Here is a 17,763-nt window from a genome sequence, read left to right on the forward strand (position 1 = left end):
CCCTGAACTGTGGGGGATGGGGGGGGGGCTCTGCACATGGGGGCTGGTACCCGTGGGGCCAGGGGCCGTGCCCCATTCCCCGCCCCCCCTGTGCAAGGGAAATCTGGAGGGGGGGTTCAGGGTCCCCTGGAAATAGACACAGGGAGCTGTAGCATCCATTTTTATTCAGCTTTCCGGCTCCAGGGGTGGGAGGGGCGACACCTGCCCAGCTGGACTGGTCTGAGGGGGGACCCCCCCCACATTAGGGCGGGGGAAATCAGACACATAGCTAGGCTAGGTAGAGAGGTCAGGAGCGAACCCAGGAGTCCTGGCTCCCAGCCCCCCCTGCTCTAACCCACCAGCCCCCCCTCCTCTTCCAGAGGTGGGGAGAGAACCCAGGAGTCCTGGCTCCCAGCCCCCCCTCCCCTCCCAGAGGCGGGGAGAGAACCCAGGAGTCCTGGCTCCCAGCCCCCCCTCCCCTCCCAGAGCCGGGGAGAGAACCCAGGAGTCCTGGCTCCCAGCCCCCCCTCCCCTCCCAGAGGCGGGGAGAGAACCCAGGAGTCCTGGCTCCCAGCCCCCCCCTGCTCTAACCCCCCAGCCCCCACTCCCCTCCCAGAGCCGGGGAGAGAACCCAGGAGTCCTGGCTCCCAGCCCCCCCCGCTCTAACCCCCCAGCCCCCACTCCCCTCCCAGAGCCGGGGAGAGAACCCAGGAGTCCTGGCGCCAGAGGCTGCAGCCCCGTCACTCTGGGGATGGATTTTTTGGGGGGTGCTGGGGGGGGACGGGGACTGTGGTGGGGAGCCGGCCCGTGATTGGTTCCTGGGGATGCTGAATGTCCATGGGTAACGGGGGGGGGGGGGGTATAGAAGCTGGTGCTTCCAACAAAGGGTTAAATCTATCGCGTAGCAATAAACGAAACCATTTATAGTGGGCCCTGCCACTGATAAATTAACGGGGGGGGGCAGCAGGGTTGGGGGGGCAGAGAAAGGGGTGACCCTTGGGTGCAGCTCTGGGGGCGGGGGGCTAGGTGAAAAGGTGGGGTGAGGACCCGGGGGGGGGGGGGGCTCAGAAGTTGATGTCGACGTCCCAGACCTCCCCGCTCAGGGCGTTGGCCGCCCCCTGCAGGGTCCAGGTGGCCAGGGCCAGCTGGCGCCGGAAACGCCCCTCGTCGAAGCGCCCGGGGGCCGCCCGCAGCAGCCGCAGGTGGTCCAGCAGCGCCCGCAGCGTGTGGGGCCCCCGCCCGTGCAGCACGTGCCGGAAGGGGGCCTCCGTGGCCGCCACGTAGGGGGACAGGAAGTAGAACTCCACCTGGGGGGGGGGCGAGAGGAAGGGGGGGGCCGTTAGCAGAGTCTGGACCCCCCCCCCGTGCTGCAGGGGGGCAGGCGAGGGGTAATCGCAGGCGTCCGCGCAGCAGAAGGACGCGTGCACTGGGGGGGGCGGGGGGGGGCGATGCAGGGCCCCCCCCCGCCCCCGCGGCTCACCCGCATGATGCGGACGTTGTGCAGCCGGTTGAGTCGCTCGTCCCGCTCCTCCGAGCTGTAGATGTCCCGTCGCAGCTTCTCGGCCGCCCGCGTGTAGTCGCCCCGGGCCGAGTACATCCACTGCAGGGTCAGGCCGCGGCTCTGGGGGGCCGGGGCGGGGGGCTCAGTGGGGGCGGGGAGAGAGGCAACCCAGCCCGCAGCCCTCCCGGCGGCCTTCCGACCCCCCCCAGCCCCGCGTCCTGCGCTCCCGGACGTGTGCCCCCGCGCCCCGCCCAGAGCCGGGGAGAGAACCCCGGAGTCCGGGCTCCCAGCCCCCCTGCTTTAACCACCAGCCCCCACTGTCCTCCCAGAGCCGGGGAGAGAACCCAGGAGTCCGGGCTCCCAGCCCCCTCTGCTCTAACCCCCCAGCCCCCACTCCCCTCCCAGAGCTGGGGAGAGAACCCAGGAGTCCGGGCTCCCAGCCCCCCCTGCTTTAACCCACCAGCCCCCACTCCCCTCCCAGAGCCGGGGAGAGAACCCAGGAGTCCTGGCTCCCAGCCCCCCGATGTAACCCACCAGCCCCCACTCCCCACCCAGAGCCAGGGAGAGAACCCAGGAGTCCTGGCTCCCAGCCCCCTCTGCTCTAACCCCCCAGCCCCCACTCCCCTCCCAGAGCCGGGGAGAGAACCCAGGAGTCCGGGCTCCCAGCCCCCCCTGCTTTAACCCCCCCCAGCCCCCACTCCCCTCCCAGAGCCAGGGAGAGAACCCAGGAGTCCGGGCTCCCAGTCCCCTCTGCTCTAACCCCCCAGCCCCCACTACCCTCCGAGAGCCGGGGAGAGAACCCAGGAGTCCTGGCTCCCAGCCCCCCGATGTAACCCACCAGCCCCCACTCCCCTCCCAGAGCCGGGGAGAGAACCCAGGAGTCCGGGCTCCCAGCCCCCTCTGCTCTAACCCCCCAGCCCCCACTCCCCTCCCAGAGCTGGGGAGAGAACCCAGGAGTCCGGGCTCCCAGCCCCCCCTGCTTTAACCCCCCAGCCCCCACTCCCCTCCCAGAGCCGGGGAGAGAACCCAGGAGTCCTGGCTCCCAGCCCCCCGATGTAACCCACCAGCCCCCACTCCCCACCCAGAGCCAGGGAGAGAACCCAGGAGTCCTGGCTCCCAGCCCCCTCTGCTCTAACCCCCCTGCCCCCACTCCCCTCCCAGAGCCAGGGAGAGAACCCAGGAGTCCTGGCTCCCCATCCCCCCTGCTCTATCCCGCCAGACCCCCTCCCCTCCCAGAGCCGGGGCGATCGGTGGGCAGGCCCGGATCCCCCTGGGGGGCTGGACCCCCCGCCCCGAGGCCGTACCTTGAGCTCGCTGCTGTAGGGGTTGAGCTCCGCGATGCGATGCAGCAGGACGTCCCCGTAGGCGCCGAAGTCCAGGGGCAGCAGGTGGTCGTGGGTCAGGCGGATCAGCAGCTGCCCCACCACCTCGGCCACCGACTTGGCCACGGCCGGCAGCCGCCCGAAGAGCATCCCGTTCAGGTTCTCGTAGGTGTCGTCCTGGGTGTGCAGGAACGGGTAGGGGCGGGCATCCTGCGGGGCAGAGGGTAAGACCGGGGGGGCTGGGGTCAGGAGTGGGGGGCACCAGCGGGGGGCTGGGGGTCTGGAGCGAGGGGCGTGGGGGTCTCTCACCTCGACGAAGGAGAACTCCACGGCCGGGACCCCCGCGAAGGCGGTGAAGGGGTAGGCGCTGCTCTCCATGGCGAGGGGCTGGATCCTGGGGGGGCAAGAGGCAGGTTCAGAGTCCGGGAGAAGGGGGGGGGCGCTGGGGGTTCCCCCATTGTCCCACCCAGGGCTGCCCCCCCTCACAAACCTTCCCCAGGGGGCTCTGACATCAGGGACTCCCAGTCCCAAACAGCTCAGGATTTCAGGGGGCGGCAGCAGGATCTGGGGCAGGCAGGAGATTCCCCCCACCCAGTGTATGGGGCTGGCTGGAGCATGGGGTGGGGGGATTAGGGGTCAGCAGGGGCGAGGTAGTCCTGGCCAGATTGGGGGGGGTCAGAGGTGAAGGGTCACCGCTGGGTAAGGGCAGGGGCAGAGGTGACAGGTCAGAGGTGAAGGGTCATCGCTGGGTAAGGACGGGTTGGAGATGACAGGTCAGAGGTGAAGGGTCACCGCTGGGTAAGGGCAGGGTCAGAGGTGACAGGTCAGAGGTGAAGGGTCACCGCTGGGTAAGGACAGGGGTTGGAGGTGAAGGGTCAGAGGTGAAGGGTCACCGCTGGGTAAGGGCAGGGCCAGAGGTGACAGGTCAGAGGTGAAGGGTCACCGCTGGGTAAGGACAGGGGTTGGAGGTGAAGGGTCAGAGGTGAAGGGTCACCGCTGGCTAAGGGCAGGGCCAGAGGTGACAGGTCAGAGGTGAAGGGTCACTGCTGGGCAACGTCAGTGCACGGAAGGACAGGGGTTGGAGGTGAAGGGTCAGAGGTGAAGGGTCACCGCTGGGTAAGGGCAGGGGCAGAGGTGACAGGTCAGAGGTGAAGGGTCACCATTGCCCTGGGGGTCGCGCCCCACTTACACCTCGCTGGCCCAGCGCCGATCCGGGAACGTCACCTGCTCGTAGAGACTCTGGCCGCTGCGGTTCGGGCTGTCGACCTGGCGGAGGGAGGAGTCACAGGTGACCTTTGAACTCTAACCCCCGACCTTCCACCCTCAGAGAGGCCAATATGGCCTGTGACCCTGCACACCCCACCACACCCTTCACCTCTAACCCTAAATGAACCTTCCTGAGCTCTCACCTCTGACCCCCCCCCCGCTCTAACCCACCGGCCCCCACTGCCTCCCAGAGCCGGGGAGAGAACCCAGGAGTCCTGGCTCCCAGCCCCCCCTCTCTAACCCACCAGCCACCACTCCCCTCCCCGAGCCGGGGAGAGAACCCAGGAGTCCTGGCTCCCAGCCCCCCCGCTCTAACCCACCAGCCCCCACTCCCCTCCCCGAGCCGGGGAGAGAACCCAGGAGTCCTGGCTCCCAGCCCCCCCTCTCTAACCCACCAGCCCCCACTCCCCTCGCCGAGCCAGGGAGAGAACCAGGCATCCAGGGGTGCCCCTCACCTGTTTGAGGATGTTCTCGATCAGGCTTGTCAGCAAGGGGCTGGTCTTGGCGTGGAATTTGTCATCTCCTGACGGTCAGCAGAGGGGAGAGAAACCGGTCAAGGTGGGGGGTAGGGGGTCCAGTGGTGGAACCTCGATTTCCACCCCACTTTGGGGGGGTGACATGCCCCTCCCCCCCATCCCCTGAGGTATGAGCCCCAACCTTGGAGTCACTGCCTCCCATGGACCTTCATAGAGTTAGGTCTATAATAGAGAGGGGGAAACTGAGGCAGACAGTGCCTCCTCTAACTCACTAGCCTCCACTCCTCTCCCAGGGCCGGGGAGAGAACCCAGGAGTCCTGGCTCCCAGCCCCGCCTGCTCTAACCCACGAGCCCTGTGACGAAGTGGGACTGTTCTTAATGTTTCCTCTGAATAGTGTGGGGGTGCCTCAGTTTCCCCTAGGCAGTTCTTAAGTATCTAGGGGGTGGGGTAAGGGTGTATGATCGTTGCAGAGCCCTAGAGGGCAGGTGTGGGCAGGGGTCTGGACACAGAGAAGGGCCGACACCCTGTTTCCTGGCCACGGATGGCCTGGCCCTTCCCAGCTGCAAGGTGAGAGCTAAAGGGTTGGAGAACAAAGGAATCCGGTGACCTCCTGGCCCGGAAAGGGACAAAGCCCAGAGGAGGAGGGGCTGGGGGGAGTTTCAGTTTGGGGCTGGCTGGGACATGGAGTGAAGGGCAGACGGGGTTGTCTGGCTCACTGCCCCCCAAAATGGACCCGGCTGAGGGGTCCTGTTCTCTGCACCTGCAAGCTCTGTGTTAGACCATGTCCCTGTCGTCTAATAAACCTTCTGTGTTACTGGCTGGCTGAGAGTCCCGTCTGACTGCGGAGTTGGGGGGCAGGACCCTCTGGCCCCCCCAGGACCCCGCCTGGGCGGACTCGCTGTGGGAAGCGCCCGGAGGGGCAGGGGGGGCTGGAGGCTCCGATGTCAGACCCAGGAAGGGGGAAGCCGGGTGAGCTGTGTGTCCTGCAGACAGGCTGCTCCCCGAGAGGAGACTCCCCCAGAGTCCTGACTGGCTTTGCGGGGAGCAGGTCCAGAGCAGCGCCCAGGGACCCCGGGACAACTTAACCCACCAGCCCCCACTCCCCTCCCAGAGCGCGGCAGAGAACCCAGGAGTCCGGGCCCCCAGTCACGTACCTAGCACAGCGCTGTCCAGGCTGATGTAGGCCACGGCTTTGAGGTGCAGCATGCTGAGATACCCCTGGTCAGGATGGGAGGTTTGGGGGGGTAAGTTGTGGGGGGGTCCCAAGTCAGGAGCCCCCACCCCCCCGATCTCATCAGTCATGGTAGCTGCTATTCCTGCATCGAACCACCAGGGGGAGCCCAGAGCCTTCTGACTCCTGACAGCCGGGGAAGGAACCCAGGAGTCCTGGCTCCCAGCCCCGCCCCATCCCACCAGCCCCCCCTCCTCTCCCAGAGCTGGGGAGAGAACCCAGGAGTCCTGGCTCCCAGCCCCCCCTGCTCCAACCCACTGGCCCCCACTCCCCTCCCAGAGCTGTATTTTGGCTGGGGGGGAGGGGACGGGACTGGTAAGCCCCTGTAGGTAGAAGCCCCTCCCCTCGCCCCCAGCCCCCCAGCAGGGACCCAGGCGTCCGGGTTACCTCTAGCCATTCGGTGGAGCCGACCTGCCCGAAGTCCTCTGCGTCCCAGCTGGCGAAGAGCAAAGTGCGCCGGAGCTGGAAGCCTGGGAAGGGAAATCGACTGACGTGGGTGGGGGTGGGGGGCAGGAGCTGGCCCCCTCCCCCGCACCCTGAGAACCCAGGAGTCCTGGGGGCCCCGGGAACTTTTATTGCACCCCTTTAAGGCGACCATCTTTTTAGACAGGCAGATGAATATTCCCCTCTCTGCTCTTTGGGGGAGCGAGGTCCCCACCTGATGGCCCGGGTGGGTATGACAGGGGAGGGGTGTTTCCGTGTGGGGCCGGCCCCGCCCCCTGCCCCACCTGGTGACAGCCCCGCCCCCTCAGCTAGCTCCACCCCGCCCAACTGGTGACAGCCCCGCCCCCTCAGCTAGCTCCGCCCCCGCCCCACCTGGTGACAGCCCCGCCCCCTCAGCTAGCCCCACCCCACCTGGTGACAGCCCCGCCCCCTGTGACAGCCCCGCCCCCTGCCCCCTTACCGTTGCGCACCATGGCGGAGAAGGTCCGGGCTAACTCCAGCAGCAGGGCCGTGCCGACGCCCGACCCGGCCGCCCCTGGGCCCAGAGAGTCCCGCTGAGCCCCGATGATCACGTAGTGATCTGTGGGGTGAGGGAGCCGAGGTTAGGGGGAAAGGAACGCCCCCCTGCCCTCGACAGCCCCGGCCGCCCCCGTCCCGCACGCCTCCCCCCCAGGCCCAGCCCCCGTCCCCACACAGCTCCCCCCCAGGCCCAGCCCCCCATCTCTCTCTCTCTGCCCCACTACAACCCACACACCCAGGCCCCCCAGCCCAGCCCACTTCCTGTCCCCCCCCACCTCAGTTCTCCCCCCTGTTCTCCCCCCGACCCCACAGAGCCCCCTGCGCCCCGTCCCCTCCCCGGCCTCACCCGGTTCAAATCGCCCCTCGAAGGAGCCGAAGACGTTACTGATCATGGTCGAAGTCTTGACATTGTTCACCTGGAGGTGCAAGCGGAAGCCTGGGTCCCCGGGGCCAAGGCGATACGGGATCTCGGCCAGGCGGCCCTTCCAGTCCCGTGGGGCAGCCAGCCCTGTCAGCTTACTGGGGCGGGGGAGGAGAGGGTCAGACCCTCCCAGAGCCGAGGAGAGAACCCAGGAGTCCTGGCTCCCAGCCCCCCCAGCTCTAACCCCCCAGCTCCCACTCCCCTCCCAGAGCCGAGGAGAGAACCCAGGCGTCCTGGCTCCCCCCCTTACCTGAGGAGGCGGGCGGCCGTGCTGGCGCTGATGGGGTGGGCCGGGATGCGGGGCAGCCCCGAGGACTGGATGGGGGGGAACTGGGTGTGGTTGAAGGAGGGGAAGCCGGGGGTGTAGGGGTCGCCGGTCCCCATGTGAACCTGCCGGGGGGGGGGCAGAGACAGCGGGTGAGGGACGGAGGCTTCGCCCACCCCACCTGCTCCCTGCCCCACTGAGCTCGACCCGTTTGCTTCCAGGTCGTGGCGAGAGACGGGGAAAGAGCGCCCCCCCGGGACCCGACCCCCCACCCGCCGCAGAGCGCGACCGGCTCCAGGTACGTCCGGAGATCTATCAGGTAGCCAGTTTTGAAGCGCTTTCGTTCGATCGAAACCCGGGCTCATGTCCGAGCTCCCTGCGGTCCCGGCGCCGGGGCGGGAGCAGGCTGGACGCGGGCCGGTCGTCTCGTTAGAGAGAGAGAGAGAGATCGTTAGCGGGACGGGATCCGTGTGGCGCAAATGCCTGGACGGGCATTAATTATGTGTCACACTGCTGCAATTCGTTACGCATCGGGGCCTCATTCAGTCGCTCCGCTCCGTTAGCCTACCGGGGATCGATGTCCCCCCCTCCTGGGTCCCTGCTCCCCTTCCATCCCGTGCAGACCCCTCCCCACTCAGCCCCTCCCTCTGCTCCGGCACTCACGTGTCCGTAAACCGCCCGGTTCTGGGACAGCCCCGCTTTGCGCAGATCCTGGGGGATGTCCCAGGGGTCAGGGTAGATCAGCACCCCCCGGGCCTGGGCAGCGTCTGCGTTCGCCACCTGGAGGAGAGGAGAGAACCCAGGAGTCCGGGCTCCCAGCTCCCGCCCTCTGTCTCTAACCCACCAGCCCCCACTGCCCTCCCAGAGCCGGGGAGAGAACCCAGGAGTCCTGGCTCCCAGCCCCCCCTGCTCTAACCCACCAGCCCCCACTCCCCTCCCAGAGCTGGGGAGAAAACCCAGGAGTCCTGGCTCCCAGCCCCCACTGCTCTAACCCACCAGCCCCCACTCCCCTCCCAGAGCTGGGGAGAGAACCCAGGAGTCCTGGCTCCCAGCCCCCCGGCTCTAACCCACCAACCCCCACTCCCCTCCCAGAGCCGGGGAGAAAACCCAGGAGTCCTGGCTCCCAGCCCCCACTGCTCTAACCCACCAGCCCCCGCTCCCCTCCCAGAGCCAGGGAGGGAACCCAGGTGTCCGGGCTCACCTTCTCTGCGAAGCTGATCTGACCCACCCTGACGATGACCAGGTGGCCCTGGGGGTTCACTCCCTGCTGTCCCAGGACATCGAAATCCTCCTGGCGCCCGTAGTTAGCGTAGACCAGCCCCCCCTGGGGAGAAAGATGGGGTTGAGTGGCAGGGGGGACACCCCCAAAACCAGCACCCCCAGGAGCAGAGAGAGGGCTGGGGAGGCTCCAGAGTGGGGATGGGGGGCAGGATGGGAGGAGGGGAGCAGAGGTGTTACCGTGGCGTTGCCGTGGGCGCCGTAGGGGCAGTGCCCGGGGGAGGCGGGGCGTCGCCGGGGGCCGTTACCGTGGCGTTGCCGGGGCGCCGTAGGGGCAGTGCCCGGGGGAGGCGGGGCGTCGCCGTGGGTGCCGTAGGGGCAGTGCCCGGGGGAGGCGGGGCGTCGCCGGGGGGCCGTTACCGTGGCGTTGCCGGGGGCGCCGTAGGGGCAGTGCCCGGGGGAGGCGGGGCGTCGCCGGGGGCCGTTACCGTGGCGTTGCCGGGGGCGCCGTAGGGGCAGTGCCCGGGGGAGGCGGGGCGTCGCCGGGGGCCGTTACCGTGGCGTTGCCGGGGGCGCCGTAGGGGCAGTGCCCGGGGGAGGCGGGGCGTCGCCGGGGGCCGTTACCGTGGCGTTGCCGGGGGCGCTGTAGGGGCAGTGCCCGGGGGAGGCGGGGCGTCGCCGGGGGCCGTTACCGTGGCGTTGCCGGGGGCGCCGTAGGGGCAGTGCCCGGGGGAGGCGGGGCGTCGCCGGGGGCCGTTACCGTGGCGTTGCTGGGGGCGCCGTAGGGGCAGTGCCCGGGGGAGGCGGGGCGTCGCCGGGGGCCGTTACCGTGGCGTTGCCGGGGGCGCCGTAGGGGCAGTGCCCGGGGGAGGTGGGGCGTCGCCGGGGGCCGTTACCGTGGCGTTGCCGGGGGCGCTGTAGGGGCAGTAAATCTCGGGGTCCTCCAGAGGCAGTTTCTCCAGGACATTTCCCTGCGGGTCCAGCTGGTGCAGGAAGTTGGGGTTCACCCTGGGGGGGGGGACAATGGTGGGGGTCAGAGCCCAGCCAGCCCGGCCCCCCCCTTTTTCCCCGGGTGCCTCATCCCCCCTCCCCCACGGGTCCCCTCTTCTGCCCCCCGTTGCCCCCCAGGCCCCGCCCCGGTCAGACCTGTCCGGGCGCTGCAGGCCCACGTAGTGGGTGTCGGTCCAGGCTCGGTCCAGCCCGTACGAGGTGAAACTCTCCAGCACCTTGTGGGTCAGGGCGTCCATGCGGGGCGAGCCCGGGGGGTGGGGGCCCTCGCTCACCCACCTGCGGGGGGGGGGAGAAGAGGGGAGGGCTCAGGGGGAAGCTGGGGACAGGCGACCCCCCCCAACCTCCGCCCCTCTAGCGAATTGGGGAAGGGGTCCCCGGTGTTTTTGAAGGCGGAGGGGGGTGTCTCTGAGGAGGGATGGTGCGGGGGGGCTGAGTTTCAGGGTAGGGGATTTGGGGTCTCTGTGAGGGGGGCTCAGAGAAGGGGGGACCCTGTGCTCGGTAGGGGTGAGGGGTGTCTCTAGGGGTTGGGCTGGGGATCCATGGGGCGGGCTTCTTGATGGGGCAGGGGGTGTCCCCGTGGCGGGGCTCTGTGGCATGGGAGGGGTCTCCGTGGAATAGGGGGGCCCGGTGGGAGGATCTGCAGGACCATGGGGTCCCCGTGGGGAGGGGGCTCTCTGGGGGGGGGGGGGGGGGGGACGGGGGGGGGGCTCACCGGATGGTGCTCTCGATGCTGTCCTCCCGCAGGTATTTCTGGAACATTTCCTTCAGGTCGGCCCAGTAGAGGGGGGGCCCCGGGACCGGCGACTCCTCGGCTGCCCCCTCGTCGCTCACCACGGCCAGCAGGTCGCCCCGCAGCCCCGCGCACGACGGGCAGCTGCCCCGCAGGGCCACGTAGCCCAGCAGGAAGGCTGCACGGGGGGGAGACGGAGCGTGGGCACGGGGGGCACGGACACGAGGAGGGGAGGGGGGCAGGGCTATCGGGCAGGAGGCGGGGCTATCTGTGAAGGGGCGGGGCTGTCCATCAGGGAGGCGGGGCATGGGGTCAGGGGGTAGGGCTGTGAGCTCAGGGGGCGGAGCTGTCAGGCCAGAGGGCGGAGCTCCGGGCCAGGGGGCGGGACAGTCAAGCAGGGGCAGGGCTCTCAGGCCAGGGGGCGGGGCTGTCGGGCCAGGGGGCGGGGCTCTTGGGACAGAGGCGGGGCTGTCGGGCAGGGGGCGGGGCTTACCCACAGTGAAGATGAGCAGGGCGCTGAGCACCAGATAGGTCAGGGCCTTGGTCCGGTCCCGCGGGCCGGGGGTCACCAGGGCGGCCATGTCCCCGGCCAGCGTCTGCTCCTCCCCCTCGGCCACCTTCAGCTCCAGGCCCCCGGCCCCCTCCCCGCCCGGCCCCTCCATGTTCCGGTAAATGGTGTAGGAGCGTCGGCCGGGCCGCTCGCCGCCCTGCGGGGGAGACGGGCATCAGGGTGGGCGGGGCTGGGGTCAGGAGTGAGGGGCACCAGCGGGGCTGGGGGGGCTGCGGGTCGGGAGTGAGGGGCGCCAGGGGGCATGCACCGTAGGGGTCTCTCCCAGACCCTGGGGAGCGGGGAGAGGATTCGAACCCAGGCCCTACCGCACGGCGGAGCAGGAACCTCAGCGTCTCCATTGCAGCCTCTTCGCGCCCTGGGGAGAGAGACAGGCCCCGGGGGCTGATCAGGAAGAAGCCAGGAGGGTTCCCCTTTACCTGCCCCCCACAGAAAAGCAGGGGGCTGTGGGTCAGGAGTGAGGGGCTGTGACGAAGCGGGACTGTTCTTAATGTTTCCTCTGAATAGTGTGGGGGTGCCTCAGTTTCCCCTAGGCAGTTCTTAAGTATCTGGGGGGTGGGATACGTGGCGGGGGCTGGAGGGAGTTTCAGTTTGGGGCTGGCTGGGGACATGGAGTGAAGGGCAGACGGGGTTGTCTGGCTCACTGCCCCCAAAATGGTCCCAGCTGAGGGGTCCCGGTCTCTGCACCTACAAGCTCTGTGTTAGACCATGTTCCTGTCGTCTAATAAACCTTCTGTGTTACCGGCTGGCTGAGAGTCCCGTCTGACTGTGGAGTTGGGGGGCAGGACCCTCTGGCTTCCCCAGGACCCCGCCTGGGTGGACTCGCTGGGGGAAGCGCCCGGAGGGGCAGAGGAGGCTGGTCAGACCCAGGAAGGGGGAAGCCGGGTGAGCTGTGTGTCCTTCCCAGAGAGGAGACTGCCCCAGAGTCCTGCCTGGCTTCGTGCTGCACAGGGGAAACTGAGGCACCCCCACACTATTCAGAGGAAACATTAAGAACAGTCCTGCTCCGTCACATTGGGCAGGGCTGGCCTGCCAGGGGGCTGCGGGTCGGGGGTGAGGGGCACCGGCCGAGCTGGGGGGCAGGGCCGGGCTAGCAGGGGCTGCGGGTTGGGAGTGGGGGGCACCGGCAGGGCTGGAGGGGGGCAGGAATGGGCTGGGAGGGGCTGCGGGGGCCGGGCTGGGGGGCGGGAGGATGGTTTGTTTTTCCCGTTAGCCCGGGTTCAAAGGCTGATGTGGTCGATCGATTGGCCCGGCTGGCGCCAGCCTGCTGGGGTCACTATGGGGGAGAGCAGGGGCCAGCCCCCGCCCCACCACATGAGCTGGGGGAGGAGCTGATGGGAGTGGGGGGCGATGGGGGGGGAGGGCACCTGGGATCGGTGGGGGGCACTCGACAATCTCTGCCCCCCCCAGGGGAGGGGAAGCTGGGGCAGGAGGTCCCAGGCCGAGGCTGCCGGCTCGGGGCCCTCGGAGCTGGGAAGGGCCGGAGCCTGGCTGGGGTGATAAGAGCCGGGGGTGGGGGCGGGGGGCGCAGCTGGGAGCTGATACCGCGTCCCCCAGAGTCACGTACACACCAGCCCCCCCCATTCCCACCGGCGCCCCTCACTCCCGACCCGCAGCCCCTGCCCCCCCCAGCCCTGCCCCCCCCATTCCCGCCGGCGCCCCTCACTCCCGACCCGCAGCCCCTGCCCTTCCCAGCCCTACCCCCCGCAGCCCTGCCAGCGCCCCTCACTCCCGACCCGCAGCCCCTGCCCCCCCCAGCCCTGCCCCCCCCATTCCCGCCGGCGCCCCTCACTCCCGACCCGCAGCCCCTGCCCTTCCCAGCCCTACCCCCCCCAGCCCTGCCAGCGCCCCTCACTCCCGACCCGCAGCCCCTGCCCCCCCCATTCCCGCCGGCGCCCCTCACTCCCGACCCGCAGCCCCTGCCCTTCCCAGCCCTACCCCCCCCAGCCCTGCCAGCGCCCCTCACTCCCGACCCGCAGCCCCTGCCCCCCCCAGCCCTGCCCCCCCCATTCCCGCCGGCGCCCCTCACTCCCGACCCGCAGCCCCTGCCCTTCCCAGCCCTACCCCACCCAGCCCTGCCAGCGCCCCTCACTCCTGACCCGCAGCCCCTCCCCTTCCCAGCCCTGCCCCCCCCAGCCCTGCCAGCGCCCCTCACTCCCGACCCGCAGCCCCTGCCCCCCCCCAGCCCTGCCGGCGCCCCTCACTCCCGACCCGCAGCCCCTGCCCTTCCCAGCCCTGCCCCCCCCAGCCCTGCCAGCGCCCCTCACTCCCGACCCGCAGCCCCTGCCCTTCCCAGCCCTGCCCCCCCCAGCCCTGCCAGCGCCCCTCACTCCCGACCCGCAGCCCCTGCCCCCCCCAGCCCTGCCCCCCCATTCCCGCCGGCGCCCCTCACTCCCAACTCACAGCCCCTGCCCCCCCAGCCCTGCCGGCGCCCCTCACTCCCGACCCGCAGCCCCTCCCCTTCCCAGCCCTGCCCCCCCAGCCCTGCCAGCGCCCCTCACTCCCGACCCACAGCCCCTGCCCTTCCCAGCCCTGCCCCCCCCAGCCCTGCCGGTGCCCCTCATTCCCAACCCGCAGCCCCTGCCCTTCCCATCCCTGCCCCCCCATTCCTGCTGGCACCCCTCACTCCCGACCCACAGCCCCCTGCCCTTCCCAGCCCTGCCCCCCCAGCTCTGCCGGTGCCCCCCACTCTCGCCCCGCAGCCCCCTGAAAATCAGAACTCCCTGTAAAAGGGGTCTCCCCCCTGGCTAGGCTTGGCCAGGCCGCTGTGGGGGGTTTCTGGGGTTCTCTCAGGACACCCCCCCCCACCGTCTCCCTTCCCCCCCCAGGGACACTCACAGAGCCGGTGCCGGGTGCTGGGAGCTGACAAGCTGCTGTTTGTGTCTGATACAAACCCGCGCTCCCACCCACCCGCCAGTGACACCCAGCCCTCCTCCCCCGCCGGGACCCACTCGCAGCCCCCCCGCCCTGCCTGGGCCAGGGCGGTGCCAGGGGGCCCCGTGCTGCAGGGAACGGGGCGGGGGGCCCTCCCCTCACAGCCCCACTGCTGACTGAGCCTAGGGGCTGCTGTAACCCCATCAGCAGGCTGGCTCAAGGGGGCAGGGAATGGGGCACGGGGCCTGTCCGCTCTGGGGGGGCGCTGGCTCCTACCCAGCCCCAGGGCGGGGACTGGCTGGCTCATGGGGGCAGGGAATGGGCTGTTTCTGGGTGTCAATGGCCTGTGGGGTGCATCAGAGCATGGAATAAAGTCGCCTCATGCTACCCCAATGGCAGAGATGCGCCCACCTCTGGGGCGGGGCGGCCGGTGACCCGGGGACCCCTCGCCCGGCGCTGAGACGCGGTCACCTCTGGGGCGGGGCGGCCGGTGACCCGGGGACCCCTCGCCCGGCGCTGAGACGCGCCCACCTCTGGGGCGGGGCGGCCGGTGACCCGGGGACCCCTCGCCCGGCGCTGAGACGCGCCCACCTCTGGGGCGGGGCGGCCGGTGACCCGGGGACCCCTCGCCCGGCGCTGAGACGCGCCCACCTCTGGGGCGGGGCGGCCGGTGACCCGGGGACCCCTCGCCCGGCGCTGAGACGCGCCCACCTCTGGGGCGGGGCGGCGGGTGACCCGGGGACCCCTCGCCCGGCGCTGAGACGCGCCCACCTCTGGGGCGGGGCGGCGGGTGACCCGGGGACCCCTCGCCCGGCGCTGAGACCCGGTCACCTCTGGGGCGGGGCGGCGGGTGACCCGGGGACCCCTCGCCCGGCGCTGAGACGCGCCCACCTCTGGGGCGGGGCGGCGGGTGACCCGGGGACCCCTCGCCCGGCGCTGAGACACGGTCACCTCTGGGGCGGGGCGGCCGGTGACCCGGGGACCCCTCGCCCGGCGCTGAGACGCGCCCACCTCTGGGGCGGGGCGGCCGGTGACCCGGGGACCCCTCGCCCGGCGCTGAGACGCGCCCACCTCTGGGGCGGGGGGGCGGGTGACCCGGGGACCCCTCGCCCGGCGCTGAGACGCGCCCACCTCTGGGGCGGGGCGGCCGGTGACCCGGGGACCTCTCGCCCGGCGCTGAGACGCGCCCACCTCTCGGGCGGGGCGGCGGGTGACCCGGGGACCCCTCGCCCGGCGCTGAGATGCGCCCACCTCTGGGGCGGGGCGGCCGGTGACCCGGGGACCCCTCGCCCGGCGCTGAGACACGGTCACCGCTGGGGCGGGGCGGCCGGTGACCCGGGGACCCCTCGCCCGGCGCTGAGACGCGCCCACCTCTGGGGCGGGGCGGCCGGTGACCCGGGGACCCCTCGCCCGGCGCTGAGACGCGGACACCTCTGGGGCGGGGCGGCCGGTGACCCGGGGACCCCTCGCCCGGCGCTGAGACGCGGCCACCTCTGGGGCGGGGCGGCCGGTGACCCGGGGACCCCTCGCCCGGCGCTGAGACGCGGCCACCTCTGGGGCGGGGCGGCCGGTGACCCGGGGACCCCTCGCCCGGCGCTGAGACGCGCCCACCTCTGGGGCGGGGCGGCCGGTGACCCGGGGACCCCTCGCCCGGCGCTGAGACGCGGACACCTCTGGGGCGGGGCGGCCGGTGACCCGGGGACCCCTCGCCCGGCGCTGAGACGCGGCCACCTCTGGGGCGGGGCGGCCGGTGACCCGGGGACCCCTCGCCCGGCGCTGAGACGCGGCCACCTCTGGGGCGGGGCGGCCGGTGACCCGGGGACCCCTCGCCCGGCGCTGAGATGCGGCCACCTCTGGGGCGGGGCGGCCGGTGACCCGGGGACCCCTCGCCCGGCGCTGAGATGCGGCCACCTCTGGGGTGTGTGGGGGGGCAGTTTGTTTTAAACACCCCTCCCCTTTTGGACTGGTACTTTGCCCTCTCCGATTGTCCCTGCTCAGACGGGAAAGGGTTAAGAGGGGCGGGGCCTGAGACCAGGGCGAGGGTTTCCTGGCAGACCCTGACCCCCCCCCCCACCCCCCCCAGGTGCCACCAAGTCTGGGGTCTTATCAAGGCTCTGCCTTGTGAAAAACAAACAGGGGCTGGATCCCGACGGGCCTGAAGCCCCCGTGTGGCGCTAGGGGGCGCTGGGGGGCAGGGAGGGGGGCGGGGCGGGGGGCTCGGCAGGGGGCGGGGCGGGGGGCGCTCTCCCCGGGCAGGCGGGGCTCGGGGCGCTAGGGGGTGCTGTGGGGCAGGGCGGGGGGCCGGGGGCTCGGCAGGGGGCGCTCTCCCCGGGCAGGCAGGGCTGGCCCCAGGGCGGCGCTAGGGGACACTGGGGGGCAGGGAGGGGGGCAGGGGGCTCGGCAGGGGGCGCTCTCCCTGGGCAGGCGGGGCTCGGGGCTCTAGGGGGCGCTGTGGGGCAGGGAGGGGGGCGGGGGGCTTGGCAGGGGGCGCTCTCCCCCAGCAGGCGGGGCTGGCCCCAGGGCGGCACTAGTGGGCGCTGTGGGGCAGGGAGGGGGGCGGGGGGCTCGGCAGGGGGCGCTCTCCCTGGGCAGGCGGGGCTCAGGGCGCTAGGGGGTGCTGTGGGGCAGGGAGGGGGGCCGGGGGCTCGGCAGGGGGCGCTCTCCCCGGGTAGGCGGGGCTTGGGGCGCTAGGGGGTGCTGGGGGGCAGGGAGGGGGGCCGGGGGCTTGGCAGGGGGCGCTCTCCCCGGGCAGGCGGGGCTCAGGGCGCTAGGGGGTGCTGTGGGGCAGGGCGGGGGGCTCGGCAGGGGGCGCTCTCCCCGGGTAGGCGGGGCTCAGGGCACTAGGGGGTGCGGTGCTCGGGGGGGATCCATGGGGAGGCACCTTCGTCCATCCACACGCCCTGTAGGGATGGATTTTAACCCCTTTCAAAGCCCCCCACCCCCAACCCCAGTTTTCATTCCTTACCCCGAATTACCCCTCCCTCGCCTGAGGATGGGGGGAGGGGAGGGCCGCACCCCCCCCCGAGGTCTTCCGCCTCCCCCCTCCCCACTTAACGCTTTCCATGGAGGGTGGGGCTGCTCCTGTCCGGTTTCCTTCCCCCGGCTTGCGAACGTCCAGGGGTCACCTGCAGCAAACGAGTCACGCCCAGAGTCTTGGCAGTTTCTAGCCCCCCCCCATATCCTACCGCTGCCCCCAAGTTCTTAGCTTTGATCCTATGAGTGTCCCGGGGGGGGAATTGAAACCATCTTTTGCCAAACCCAGGGAGACCCAGGAGGGCAAGTAGGGCTCAGTGGGTGATACCATGGGAGAGAACCCAGGAGTCCTGGCTCCCAGCCCCCCTCTCCAAACCACCAGCTCCCGCTCCCCTCCCAGAGCCGGGGAGAGAACCCAGGAGTCCTGGCTCCCAGGCCCCCCGCTCTGACCCACCAGCCCCCGCTCCCCTCCCAGAGCCGGGGAGAGAACCCAGGAGTCCTGCCAGTTCGTTCCCAAGTCCATCTTGCTGCCTTGCTAACGGGCCCCGGGCCCGATTCCCCGCCCCCCCGAGCCAGCCACTCCCTGGCCTGGGGCCGGAGGGGAGCAGGCGTCCCCACGGACGGGACAGGCCCCTCTACCCCAGCCTCTCCCTCCCTTAGCAGAGACGAGACAGACACGAAATAGTTTCCACCTTAACTTAACATCAAATATAAACTCTGTGGCCCCCGCCGCGTCGGCCTCCGAGTCTCTGGCCGTGTCGCTGTTTCAAACAGTGCTGGAGAGATTTGTGTGTCCAGGCTCCCTACGCGTCCGGGGGATTGTCAGCCGTCAGCGAGCCCAGTCCCCCTTCTCCAGTGGCCCTGCGATGCGGCCACCTCTGGGGCGGGGCGTCGGGTCACATGGGGACCCCTCGCCCGGCGCTGAGATGCGGCCACCTCTGGGGCAGGGCGGCTGGTGACCCGG

The 17,763-nt window shown here is 71.0% G+C and overlaps 1 protein-coding gene across 4 annotated transcripts; it reads right to left on the reverse strand.

The window, feature by feature from the left end:
• Positions 1-618: 618 nt before the first annotated feature.
• TFR2 (transferrin receptor 2) lies at positions 619-13,864 on the reverse strand. Of its 4 annotated transcripts, XM_078850787.1 has the most exons (19): positions 13,791-13,855; positions 11,261-11,310; positions 10,878-11,091; positions 10,367-10,562; positions 9,790-9,930; positions 9,540-9,651; positions 8,627-8,749; positions 8,089-8,205; positions 7,411-7,550; positions 7,086-7,258; positions 6,681-6,800; positions 6,164-6,246; positions 5,700-5,763; positions 4,524-4,591; positions 3,992-4,068; positions 3,112-3,196; positions 2,785-3,012; positions 1,460-1,600; positions 620-1,286 (listed from the first exon to the last, which is right to left on the reverse strand). In XM_078850787.1, the coding sequence occupies exons 2-19, from the start codon at positions 11,291-11,293 to the stop codon at positions 1,044-1,046; spliced, it is 2,358 nt and encodes a 785-aa protein (XP_078706913.1). In that variant the 5' UTR covers positions 11,294-11,310; positions 13,791-13,855; the 3' UTR covers positions 620-1,043. The 4 variants fall into 4 exon arrangements, with proteins under 4 accessions (XP_078706912.1, XP_078706911.1, XP_078706913.1 ...); XM_078850786.1 differs by lacking the exon at positions 10,878-11,091 and having other exon boundaries at positions 619-1,286; positions 13,791-13,864; XM_078850785.1 differs by lacking the exon at positions 9,790-9,930 and having other exon boundaries at positions 619-1,286; positions 13,791-13,864.
• Positions 13,865-17,763: the final 3,899 nt, after the last annotated feature.

This window comes from Lepidochelys kempii, chromosome 28 (genome assembly GCF_965140285.1).
Source record: "Lepidochelys kempii isolate rLepKem1 chromosome 28, rLepKem1.hap1, whole genome shotgun sequence".
NCBI classification, from domain to species: Eukaryota; Metazoa; Chordata; order Testudines; family Cheloniidae; genus Lepidochelys; species Lepidochelys kempii.